At 41.3% G+C, this 13,723-nt stretch overlaps 1 protein-coding gene across 4 annotated transcripts in view; it reads right to left on the bottom strand.

The window, feature by feature from the left end:
* pcid2 (PCI domain containing 2) overlaps positions 1-13,723 on the bottom strand; it is a 44,741-nt gene that overhangs the window by 26,144 nt on the left and 4,874 nt on the right. For 2 of the 4 annotated variants that reach the window (XM_041211310.1, XM_041211312.1), the window contains exons 2-5: positions 11,283-11,385; positions 10,908-10,997; positions 8,374-8,447; positions 5,164-5,229 (exon numbers count right to left, since the gene is read on the bottom strand). In XM_041211310.1, coding sequence (XP_041067244.1) covers positions 5,164-5,229; positions 8,374-8,447; positions 10,908-10,997; positions 11,283-11,318 — 266 coding nt within the window. In that variant the 5' untranslated portion in view covers positions 11,319-11,385. Of the gene's footprint in view, positions 1-5,163; positions 5,230-8,373; positions 8,448-10,907; positions 10,998-11,282; positions 11,386-12,031; positions 13,467-13,723 lie in introns of those variants that run through there. The other 2 variants (XM_041211311.1, XM_041211314.1) reach the window with 2 other exon arrangements.

Below are 13,723 nucleotides of genomic sequence, written 5' to 3'. Positions count from 1 at the left end.
ATTTTTATACCTCATTTCTATTTTACATTTCTATGTTCACATTTACAATAGAAATAACCTATGTAAACTTCCCACACTATAAATACAACAACTTATATTTATATAATGTCTTTAGATAATAAAGTGTCCCAAGGTGCTTCACAGAAGCATTAGATTAAATAAAATATGACACCAAGCCACATAGAGATCTTGGGTTAGATGAACAAAAGCTTGATCAAAGAAGTAAGCTTAAGAAGTACCTTCTTAAAGAAGAAACGTGAAGTAGGGAGGTGCAGAAGTTTAGGGAGGGAATCCCAGAGGTTATGACCTAGGGCAGCTGAAAACATGGTCATCAATGTAGAGCGATTAAAATTGGGAATGTTCAAAGAGGCCAGAATAAGAAAAGAGCAGATATCTTGGAGAGTTGTAGGGTGGAGGAGATTACAGAGATAGGGAAGGAATGAGGGAATAGAAGTATTTAAAAACAAGGATGATAATTTTAAAATCAAGTTGTTTGGTGAGTATTGCTGAAAAGAGAGACATGCTATTGAAGCTTTTCATCTTGCACTCATCAGGACAGGTACAAGAATGCCAAATTTCAAAGGAAGCAACAATTTACAAGAAGCCATAGATATTTACGCAGCAGCTCTATATCAGGGTGAACTAGGCCCACCACCGTTGCATGAATCAATATTCAATGAACTTATGAACTCGGCAACTCGTGCGGCTGAGTTCAGTTTTAATGACACCATGTATGCCCAAATAGATGGTGTTGCCATGGGATCAGCTCTCACAAACATTTTTGTTGGGTTCCATGAGAAACCTCCAACCCCTCACATATTCCTGATGTCTGGATGATTCGTTTGCTATATTTAAATCCGCAGTTGCACGTAACAATTTCCTTACATGTCTTAATGGGCTCCATCCTGCGCTAAAATTCACTTTTGAAATGGAGCAGGCAAATTAACTCCCCTTCCTTGATGAATTGTTGAAAATCTATCAGGGGGCTCTCTACCACAAGCCTACATTCACTGGTCAATATACACACTGGGACCCGTAACAAGTTCCACACACAATAAGATTGGTCTTATCGACAACTTTGTAAATAGGGCCTGAGCCATTTGCTCACCATGCAAGCTTGATGCTGAAATAAAGCGCATCAAAGGCGTCCTGCAGGATAATGGCTACCCTGATCAGATAATTTCATGCTGTATATCATGGAAACTCAAGAACAGGCCTATGGCCGTCACGTTCGGCCCTGGAAAGTGCCCAGTCTCCCTCAGATTGCCCTGGGAGAGCAAGTTATCTCAAAAATTGGAGCAACAGGTGAAGCTAGCTGTTTCACGCTGCTATTATGCAGTAGGAACACGAGTGGTATTCACCACTAACAGGATGTTGCTGTCAAGCCCTTGGTATTATATTGGTATTCTTGCAAAGTGTCCTGATGAGTGCAAGACAAAAACCCTAGACATGTCTCTTTAGTCAGCAATACTCAAGTTCTGTACACCAAACGACAATATAAGAAAAGAGTCTGACTTGCTGGCTGGTTGATTAATTATAAAAGGCGCAATACCTAGACATGCTCTTTCTGCTTGTGAGTAAGCATTAAATGAGCTACATTGCGAGCCCGACTGATTGGTTGTCAGTGTAATTCTTAACACAGTCAGGATTGTTCAGCAAGTGCTGTCCACAGAATCACACCTAATGTTAGACATTATGTTTTGAGTTTTGCAAGCATGGGCCAGTTGAAAACATTCAATACTCTACTTATTGCAAACAGCTAAAGGGATGTGCTGTTTGACACGATCCGCCAGTTGTCAGGGCTTATGGCCTACACACCTGGAATCACACCAGCACTGAAATTTATATACCAAGTTACTCATTTGTGTGGTAGGCAGAATTTTTTTTGGCTTGATGACAGTATCCTGTTTATAACAGCACGAAATGGCTTGCTTGAACTGTTGCTCAAAGCAGTAGGAATGCCGTGTCAATGTGCTCATTCGACATTGTGAGCCTATTCACTAATGTACCACTCAAGGGAGCCATAGACATTTGAGCCACGTCACTATATCATGGCAACCTAGACGTGCCACCAGTATCTGACTCTATAATCATTTAACTTATGAACCTAGCAACTCGCGCAATTGAGTTCAGTTTTAATGACACCATGTATGCCCAAATCGATGGTTTTGACATGGGTTCCTCTCTAGGCCCAACTCTCACTGAGTTTTGTCAGTTCCATGAGAAAAACTTTTTTGAACGATTGATCTCTAACCTCCTACCCCTTGCATATTTCCAATATTTAAGTGATATGTTTGCCAAATTTGAATCTGCAGCTGTATGCAAGAATTTCCTTACATACCTTAATGCAAATCATGGATGAGGGTTTCAGCAGCAGATGAGCTGAGGTAGGGGTGAAGTTCGGCAATGTTACAAAGATCAAAATGGGCAGTCTTTGTGATGGATGAATGTGTGGTCGGAAGCTCATCATGGAGTTAAATGTCACACAAAGGTGTGAACAGTTGCCAAGGAGACAGATGAGTCAGTAGTTAAGGAACTAAATTTGGAATGGGGACTAAACACAATGGTTTCAGTCTTCCTAAAGTTTGATTGGAGGAAATATCTGCTCATCCAGTACTGGATGTCACATCATCATAATCATGTGTTCTGCCCAAAGGCAGGTCATTGGCTTATAGTAGTCTTTCCATCTCTCCCAATCCTGTGCCAGTCTTTTCATTTGCCAATAATTTCCATCAATTTTCAACCCATCCAACATTGATATTCTCTTCCTTCCTCTTTTTCCATGAAATCTTGTCATCATCACTTACAAGTCTGTTTCCTCTTAAGTGTGTCCTACCCAGTCTCTCTGTCTTTTCCTAATTAAGTTCAACAAATTTCTTTGCTCATTCACTCTCCACAGCACTTCATCATTTGTTACTGTTTCTGTCCAGCTGATCCTTTCCATTCTCCTCCAAACTCACATTTCAAAGCTATTTAGCAAGTTCATCTTTTTTTGTAAGGTCCAAATTTCACATCCATTTCACAACACTCCAAATCAAGCTCTTTGAGTGGTTTACTCAGCTTTCTGGTTAGCAACTGTCTCTTCTTACCAAATATGGCCTTTCCCATTGCTATCCTTGTTCTTATTTTTGTTGCATCTTCCATCTGCAGATATTATGCTTCCTAAATACTTGAATTTTTGCTCCTGTTCCAGTTCTCTTCCTTCTATGAATACTTCTGGGTGATTTTCAGATATGCATAACTTACGTGTTGCTAGTGTTCACTTTCATTCCTAAGTTCATACCTGCTGTTACTAGTCTATCTATTAGCTCTTGTAATCCTTCTTCTGTGTTTGCTATAAGTGCTTTGTCATCTGCAATCTAACTGATGTTATCATTTGTTCCCCAATCTTAAAACCAGATTCTGAGTCTTCAAACGCTTCATGGCTTCTACAGACATTGAAGGGACAGGTGATAAACAACACCCTTGTCGAGCTCCTCTTCCAATTACGACTCCCCATTGACTACTCTGTCACTGTTTTTATATTCATATATTCTTTCCAGTCTATCAAAATTCTTTTAGCACTGTCAAGAGCTTAATCCAGTCAGCTTGTTGAATGCTTTTTCAAAATCTACAAAACAAACATGGGGCAGAATTTTGCCCTCGTCAGGTCGGCGCAGAGAAGCTGACCACCGCCCACAATCGGGCCCGGACATGGATTTCACGCTGACTGGCCAATTAATGGCCAGCCAGCGTGAAATGCGTGCTGCAGCACTCAGCACTGCTGGGGTGGGGGTGGCAGGAGAGCGAGCGCCGATTTTCACGCATGCTTGCGGGTGCATGCAGTAAAAGCTCCCTGAGGCACAGAGCTGCCTCAGGGAGCTGAAGAAATAGGAGGGGCCAAAGTTTGGAGAAGATCAGGTCTAATGGCACGTTGGTGGGAAGAGAAGCCACGGCAAGTCATGCTCTGGATATGATTGATAAGAATGGAACCAGGCAAAAGTAACTCCATCCAGCTGGATGACAAGAGAGAGGTGTTGCGGGAGGATGGTGCAGTCAACCGTGTCATAGGCTGCAGATAGATTGAGAAAGGAGAGTTTACCCTTGACACAGTCACATGGGATAACATATGTGACTTTGATAAGAGCTGTTTTGGAACTGACTGGAGGGATTCACACTCTGAGTTCCAGGAAAACAAGCATTGATTTGGTGGGGGGGCGGGGGGGGACCGACAACAAGTTCGAAGACTTTGGAGACTAGAGATGGGACAGTGGTTTGCAAGGACAGTGGAGTGAAGGATTGTTTTTTTTTTGAGGAGAGGGATGATGTGGGCAAACTTAAAGGAGAGAAGGACAACATATCAAGACAGAGAGGACATTAACAATACCAGCTAACATGGGAACTAGGAGGGGAAGTTGGCTGGTCAGCAGTTTAATGGGAATAGGATCAAGAGAGCAGGAGGTGGGTCTCATGGGCAAGATAAGTTCGGAGAGGGCATGAGGGAAGATAAGAGAGAAACTACAGAAAGCTGTGATTTCAAGATTAAGGCTAGGACAGCGGGAGCTTTGGGGAAAACTTAGCCCAGTGGGCTAATGGAAGGGAAGGATGCTTCACAGGCAGCTGATCAATGGTCTCAGTCTTAGTGACAAAGAAGTCCAGAAGCTCCTCACAATTATAGCTGCAGGCAGAAGAGTTTAAGAAGACGGTATGCAATAGAGAAAAGAAGCTGGGGGGAAGGGGGAGCACGGGGAGATGGGAGGTGGTTTTGAAAGGAAGAGAGGCAGTGCCCAAAGAAAATTGTTATATATGTTTATCGAAAGTGGGTGTCACTGGCTAGGCCAGCATTTATTGCCCATCCCTAGTTGCGCTTGAAAAGGTAGTGGTGTGCTACCTTCTTGAACTGCTGCAGTCCATGTGTTGTAGGTACACCCACAGTGCAAAATTATTACAAAGCCAATTAGCACGTGGTCCAGGAAGGGGAGTTAGGTAGTTTGGTGAGAATGGGGGTCAAGGGAACAGGAGGTGGGTGTCATGGATGAGATAAACGTGTTGAAATAGTAGAGAAACTAGGCCAGATATAGTTCAAGGCTAGGGCTAGGCAGAAAGTACAACAAGTGCAAAAATGTAACTCCAGATTTCTTTAAATTATGTTTATAATTTCTCACTGTTCTTCAGGAAGGATATTGAACCACAAACGTTTGGCATTTGTATGCTTCTACAAAGTCATGATTTGCAACAGCGAAGGCACACCTGTTGAAGGAAAAAGAACAAGAATTACTCTGCATTTGAATGTGAATCCAAGGCACCTGCTGACTTAGGTTTGATTATCTAATATGCAGATTTCTTCTTCCTTGGTACTCCCCTCCACATACCATCAGTATTACTTAATAATTTAAAAGTATGAGACCATTTACCAAACAATGATCATAATATAATTGAACTGAACCTTAGGTTTGAAACATAGAAACTTAACAAAGTGACTACGATTCCAGATTTTTGTAAAGCTAACCTTCATAGGATGAGACTGACAACAGTAAACTGGTTAAAAATACTATCAGATAATAATACAAAAGAGCAGTGAAAAGTATTCAAAATTAAGGTTAATACAAGACTACTATAAACCCCTAGGAGTAAGAGTACCACTTACCAAATAAAAAAGCCACAACAGACAGGAGGTGAGAGATAGCATAAAGTTAAAGGAAAGAGCACACAAATGTACAAGGATAGTACAGGGGCCAGGAGCAATATAACGAGCAGCAAGGAAGGCAAAAAAGATAGTGAGGACTGCAAAAATGAATACAAAAAGAATCTTGCGAGAGATGCAAGATTAACACACAGAAGGTTTTTACAGTTATTTTAGAAGAGAAAGGGTAATACGGGCACTTAAAAAACAGTTGCAGTAATATTGCAAACGAAAATAAGGAGGTGGCAAACTTGCTAACAAATTACTTTGAGTCAGTCTTCACAGTAGAGGGACAGGGTAGATACCTGACATTCCATGGAAACTAATAATGAATCAAGGGTCAGAACTCACTAAAGTCAGCAAAACAGTATTAGGAAAAGTAGTGGCGCTAAAGACTGACAAATCCCAGGGCCTGGTGGTTTCCATCCCAAAGAAAAGCACATGGGTTCTTTTCTACAAGGGTGGAATTGAAAAGCAGAGAAGTTGGGGTAGAGTTTCTACTTTTCTCACATTCAGCAATCCAGCCTGAAATTGTGCTCGTTTTCAGAAATAGGTTTTTTTTGGCTCAGGTTTTTGCTCAAACTCATCTGCATAGCACTGAACATAAAATCTTCAGCAAATCAGCACAATCAGGCAGTGATTTGGAGCATTGTTTAAAGAAAACTAAAAATGATCTATTTAAGGGTGATAATAATGCATTTGATGGTAGAGATGCAATTTTATTAATGGAGCAGAAAATGAATTTATTTTACTTTGTGCTTGTAATTTTTCGATCTTTAGTACTGGTTTGGCCAATGTGAGGCCAATTACACTGAGAGAAAAAAAAAATCAGTGCAACCCTTGGAAGCTCCAGGCCAATCACAGAGCCTTGGTTCCACCACAATTAGAGCACTTTCAACAGTTCTATTCACCATATTATAAAAAAAGATATAATTAGCATTGGAGAAGGTGCTAAAATGATTTACTCAGTCAATATCAGAACTCCAAGATTATACACAAGGAAAGACTGACCAGGGTGGAGCTCTTTTCTCAAGAAAATACTGAGGAGTGACCTGATAGGGGCCTCTTATGAAAAAAATTGATAGGGTACACATAGGGAAGAGATTTCCACTTGCAGCAAAGACCAGATACAGGGGCCATAAATATAAGATAACCACTATTACATCTAATAGGGAATTCAAGAGAAATTTCTTTATCCAGGAAGGTTGGAATATAGAAATCGGTACCGCAGGGAGTGGTTGAAGCGAGTAGCAAAGCTGCATTTAAGGGGAAGCTAGATCAATACATGAGGAGGAAAGGAATAGAAGGTTATATTAATGGGTCAAATTAAGAAGGGTAAAGGAAACTCGTGTGGATTGTAAAGATTGGGATAAACTTGCTAGGTCAAATGGCCTGTTTATGTACTTTAAATACTGTGTTCAATAGATTAAGCAAGTGGATGAAACTGTGGAAGATGGATTTCAAGAGCTAAGTCTAAACACATCCATTTTAGACCAAAAAAGGATTGATTTGAGCAACTTTTAAATGGTGAGAAGCTAGGAACAGTGGAGATCCAAAGAGATTTAGGGCTCTGTATACAGTAGTCCATGTACATCAGGTACAAAAATAATCAAAAAGATAGAATGTTAGCCTTTGTAACTTGAGGGCTAGAATATAAAAGGGGAGGAAGTTTGCTAGTTATATAAAGCCCTGTTTCGACTGCATCTGAAGTATTTTGTACTTCACCTTAGTGCACCTTAGAAAGGATATACTGGCCTTAGAAAAAGTACAGCTGAGATTCACCAGAATATGACCACGTCTCCAAGGGTTGGATTATGAGGAATGATCACAGAAACTATAGTCTTGTACTCCCTGGAATATAGGTGGTTAAGGGATGATTTGATTGAGTTGTTCAGGATTTTAAAAGAAATTGGTAGGATAGATAGAGAGAAACTTTCTCTGCTGGTGGGACAGTCAAGAGTATGGGGACATAACCTTAAATTCAGTCAGGCCATTCAGGAGATAAATCAGGAAATATTTCTTCATGCGAAGACTCTCTGCCACAAAATGCAGCAAATGCTAGCTGAATTAATAATCTTGAATCTGAGATAGATTTTGTTTGCCATGGGCATTAATGGATATGGGGTCAATGTGAGTAGATGGAGTCAGCATACAGATCAGCCATGATCTGATTTCAATGAGGTAAAAGAGGCTAGAGACGCCAAATGGCCTACTCCTGCTCCTAAGTATAATCACAGCACCGTGAACCGTGACAACATCATATGAAGCTTTCCTAACCATGTAACTTTCCATTTATAGCACCATATCTAAAGGGTTTTCCTCACAGTTACTATATCAGTCATTTCCCCAGAAGATGCAAGAGTACTTGTAACATGAGGTGTTAATGTATTTTGCTGTGAATACCATTCACTGTTCTCAATTACTTTTTGCTGAGAAAGATTCAGAGGTAAATGGTTTTACCAATGCATTTTGCCACAAAGTGCATGTTGGTGGAGAACATTCAAGGAGGAGGCAGTTTCCCCATAATTGGGGAGGAAAGGGATTGCGCCAAGTCATTAGAGTTCCCTCACGTGCAGTGGAGTGAGCAGTAACACAGTGACACCATAAATGATATGATGCAGGGGACTGCAGGCAGAAAATATATCAAAAGAGGGAAAATAAGTTTTAAATAAAAGATGTTAATGGCAAATAAACATTGAGGCTTCCTTTACCTTAAATGAGCTGCCACCATTTCATCATATGGGGGTTCCAGGATCTGCTGGCATCTCTCCTCTGGGCTTGCTAACTAGTTTAGAAGCAAAAACAGATATCCTTCAGAGATATGAAGTTTCTGGCCCCGGTTCAAAGCAATGATCTTAACGTTTCATATAAAATCATGGAAGCCTAAGGAGTTAAATGCATTGAGCATAATTGCATTGTAATATATTGCTGACACAATTACCAAATGCTTAAAGCTAAACTGCTACAGGATAAATTGGATTTCTTACTGTTCTGGTGATGCAAGTGCATTCAGAGAAACTAGAGCTCTTTCCTTCACAGCAAAGTTGAGAGATAAAAAAATCTATTTCTATTGGTCAGATAGTTGGCGCCTACAGGGTAATAGCATTACCCAAAGAATGAAAAGAGCGGGTCGGAAGAAATGTTTATCCATGGAGCAAATACTCGAAGCTGGAAATCCAGAATCAAACCAGAAAATGCTGAAAATACTCAGTAGGTCAGCAGCATTTCTGGGGAGAGAAAAAGAGTTAATGTTTCAGGTCAATGACCTTGCATCAGACAAAACGTTAACTTTTTTCTTCTCTCCACAGGTGCAGATAGGCCTGCCCCACAGAAACAATGGGTCTTTGATAGCTTTGGGTAAGTATTTAAAAGAAACATTTATAAGGATACAAGGGCAGGGGAAATGGATTGTGTGAATAGCTCTTTTCAGAGAACCGGCACATACATGTGCAGCCAAATGATCTTATGTATAAAATTCTATGATGCATATCCTCTTGCAAGGCCAGCCAGTTTTTACTGTATTTCCCTGCTATCCTGGTGTGCTACTCAGCAAGAGTGTATATACAACATTCCTATCGTCACTACTGCATTGGCTGTACACCCCGCCACTTCCAATCGCTAATATCTTTCCTGAAGAGAATAAGCTGGGGATGAGTGTGAAGCCCAGAGTGAATGAAGGTCAAGATCTACTAGTTAAATTACAGGATGGACTTCCCTTCCACACTACTGCAGATCCTTTATTTTGGGGATCGTACATTTCCTTCCCGGATTGTACCAAAGCAAAAATACCATGCTGTTAATCTCTCCCAAATCCCTAATCCCCCTGCTCAACAAATATTGATCCAGCTCCTTCTAAAGCTACCAACTAGCCCTGAAACACCCTAGGAACCAGAGGAGGTAAAAAGCTTTTTCTGTTCCCTGAACTTTCTTGACGCTTGGGAATTTTGCCCCCATGCTTCCTTGTTCATTCTTTACTTGTCAACAATTTCCATTGCCTCGAGAAGCGGAAGCAGCTTTACTGTAATGCACAAGAACATGCATTTATATAGCATTTTTTATATACTAAAATGCCCCAAGGCACTTCACAGGAGTATTAACAAACAAAATTTGACACTGAGTCACAGAAGGAGATATGAGGGCACGGGCCCAAAATCTTGGCCAAAGCAAAGTTTTAAGGAAGAAAGAGAGCTAGAGTGTTTTAGAGGGTGAACTGCAGAGCTAAAGGCCTAGGCAGATGAAGACACAGGCAATAGAGGAGAAATTAAGAGCAGGAATGAGCAAAAGACCAGAATTAGAGGAGCACAGATATCTCAAGGGTGGCGGTGTAAGAGGTTACAAAGTCAGGGAGGGAAGAGGCCATGGAGGGAATTGGAACTAAGGCTGAGAATTTTAAAATTTTAAAAAGGGTGTTGCTTAAAGTTAATCAATGTTGGTCAGCAAGCACAGGAATGACAGGTGACTGGAATTCGGTAAAAGTTTGGATATGGGCAGCAGGTTTTTGGATGAACTGAAGTTTATGAAGGATGGAAGATGGGATTCTGGCCAGACATCAGCTAGGATAGGTAACAAAGGTGTGGGTGAGGGTTTCCATGCAACGTCTGAGCAATTCCATGCAGACCTACTAATTATTTTACAAATAATGTATTTCTTCTAGATTACTTAGTATGTTTAATGAGGAGGCCTTGTGGTGCAGTGGGCACAGTCCGCGCCTCCGAGACAGAAGCTCCGGGTTCAAATCCCACTCCAGGATTTGGTGACCAAGGAAGGTGCGTTCATAATGTAGCCAAACAGGTTGGGTTTCAACTCGTAAATCCTTCCAATACATGCTAATGGTAGGCTGAAGAGTGGGAGAGATTTCTGGTCAGCCATGTGATGGAAAGAAATTGGAACCTCTGTCATCACTGTCCATGGTTCTAGACATGTAAAGATGCATGTTGTCACAGCAACTCAGACTCCTGGGAGAGGGGGGCCTGGTTGCCTCAATTGGCTGGATAGCCGGTGTTGACCAGATTGGTGCCAACATCGCAGGGTTTGGTCCCCGTTCTGGCTGGGGTGAATTTGGGGCCTGCCTCTTTGTCCTACCCATGGTAGAGGTCGTGGCACTATGGGTTGGACCTGCCTTCGGGCAAAGAATTCAACAAGAAGAAAAAGTAGTATGTTTAATATATTGCAACAATTGTAACTTCTACAATCTCTCAAATACCTTGTTAAATACCATGCTCACAGAGAAAGCTCTACACCTTACCTGTAGCCTACGATTTGCAACATGAGGGTGTTTAAAAGACAAAAATTCAGCACAGGAATCACCATCTCTACTGTCGACGAACTCCAAAACCTAATACAGCAACAGGAAAGTAATAGTATGTTAGAATTCCAGTGGTACATGTATAAAAGAAGCGTACACAATTAATCAAATGTGTTAGATACAACTGGTGCATGTATAGAGGAATGTACACAATTAATGAATGTAGTTTAAATGTTAACAGTACATGCATATGGTCATTAATTTCCCACAAAACACTGACGAGTCTGTGTAGCCTTAGCTCAGTGACCTCTGCTTCATTTCAAATCTCTACAATTGATGGTATTTCTCTTTGCCAAAAGACAGAGATGGAATTACCTGCTGTAAATACTGATTTAGCGTGATGTGTGCCATTTCTGGCAGTGCGGAGTGTGATGGTTAACGGTTCAGGCAGCACCAAAGCAAAGTAGCATGAGATCACCTGAGGAGATGTAGGAAACAAAAAAAAAAAGAGAATGTAATTATAATTCTAGGAGGCACACTTCTTTCATTGAGGCAGTGTTTGTTAAATTAATAGAATATTATCCTTCACTTTTTTTTTTATAAAATACATGGAAGCGATTTGTACTAGTTACAGTACAGAGGCCACTTCAAGTTACTAATGTTATCGTAGCTGATTTGGGTCTTAATGTAACCATGGGAAGATCATTAGTATTGCCGTTATAGGACAGAGATGAGGAGAAATTTTTGCTCTCAGAGGGTTGTACAATTTTGGAACTCTGCCTCAGAAGGCAGTGGAAGGAGCGTCGTTGAATATTTTTAAAGCAGAGGTAGACAGATTCTTGCTCGGCAGGAGAATCAAAGATTATCAGGGATAGATGAGAACATGAAATTCAAAACACAAACAGATCAGCCATGATCTTATTGAATGGCAAAGCAGGCTCGAGGGGCTGAATGGTCCTATTTTGTATGTTTGCATGTTTGTACCGGGGGGATGGAGCACTGATCACACTGATTTGTGAGTTCATCTGAGTAGCTATGTGCAGCTCTGTCTGACTCAGTCTCTGAAAAGAGATAAAAACAAAAAAACTGCGGATGCTGGAAATCCAAAACAAAAACAGAATTACCTGGAAAAGAGATGTCTGGTGTACCGTTACACAGGGAGGTAGCCCATGCCAGGAGACCAGCAGGACGCCCAAAGCTCCAACTCAAGGATGCTGTCAAAAGGTACATGAAAGCCTTCAACATCAATCACAAGTGGGAAACTCTAGGTGATGATCAATGCAAATGGTGGGACCAGCTATGGCCAGGAATTTGCCACCATGACACCATGTGCCTTCAGAAACTCCAAAGCGATGCCAACCTTGGAAATAAGGCGTCATCAAAGGTCATCCCACACCACTGGCAAGGAACATCTTCATGTTTGGCATTTGTGGAAACTTTGCCTTTCCAAAATCAACTTGTTCAGCTATCAAAAGAAACAGATAGTACCATCCGACCTCACCAAAGTTCCGAGACTGCTTTCCCATCATCTCTCAGCGATGGATGAATACAAATTATCAGTGTGCCATTAATGTAAGGATATTCCGTCCCCATGTGGATTATGCTGCTACAAGTTAGGGTGCCTCATGTCCCTGTAGTTCACCGGTGGGTTTTTAATTGCACTACGAATGTCAGGATTATGCTACCTCCTTAGTGTTCACTCACTTTCTCTCAGGAAAGAAACATAGATAGCACATGATGGAGCACCTTGCATCACTGCTCCAACTTTGATCCAGTAGATGACTGAATATCAGACATGCTATTTTGTGCTGTGTCTGGTACTGGAGCAAGATCTGATGGTCTCAAAGATTCCAGCAAAGGCCCGATTCAGGGCAGCAGAGAAGGTCCATGCTCTTCACTTTCTACCCACTAGGTTTGTCCTGTGTAGATCAGGTGCAATGCCAAGCCAAAGGCCAACAGAATGGACTTTGGGGGATGTTACCTATTGTACTGGTTGTGCCTTGCAAAACAGCCTGCAGCTTGCTCCCTCCCAGCTCAACACATGCACCGACCTAACTCTGAAAGTACAATGTACAGTCAACAACAATTCCAATATGGCTATATCATGCAAGGACCAGGATAGTACAAGGCCAACTAGATGGTTATACTTCAATATAAAATCATTAAATCCATTCACTCCATGATTTCTGCCTTGTTATACATGAATGCTGTAACTACCAACACTGATTCCTTCCATATCCAATGTCAGGTCTATAATAATCTTGATGACCACCATGCCCCATGTACAGGAAATGAAAATCATTTTGCTTTCTATTCTTCAGTTTCTTCATGTCTTTGCAAACCTACCAACAGCTACCATCCCCTACTATCAATGGTTCCACCTTCCTGCACTCATCATCTTTCTTGGCCTCGCCATCTCCTCTGATCTGAAAAAGAGCTCTCAACTCCTCTCCACTGTTAGAGCTGCAAGAAATCCAAGTTCCTTGTTCCTATCAAGTAGCTCTGCCATCCCGACAACCCTCTAATCAGTATCAGCTCCAAATCAATTCCTACAGCAATCCTAATTAAAACTGATAAAAACAAAAAAACTGCGGATACTGGAAATCCAAAACAAAAACAGAATTACCTGGAAAAACTCAGCAGGTCTGGCAGCATCGGCGGAGAAGAAAAGAGTTAATTAAAACTGCACTATTGGGAACATAGATTCTGCATCTGGCTGGCAGGGCAGGATCCGGGCACAAACGTTGCCTACATGCCATTAATATTTATACTGGTGCAAAGATCAGAGTGCTTTATCAGTGGATCTTCAGTTGGCA

This window comes from Carcharodon carcharias, chromosome 18, assembly GCF_017639515.1.
Source record: "Carcharodon carcharias isolate sCarCar2 chromosome 18, sCarCar2.pri, whole genome shotgun sequence".
NCBI classification, from domain to species: domain Eukaryota; kingdom Metazoa; phylum Chordata; class Chondrichthyes; order Lamniformes; family Lamnidae; genus Carcharodon; species Carcharodon carcharias.
This window is presented reverse-complemented; position numbering and strand designations above follow the sequence as displayed.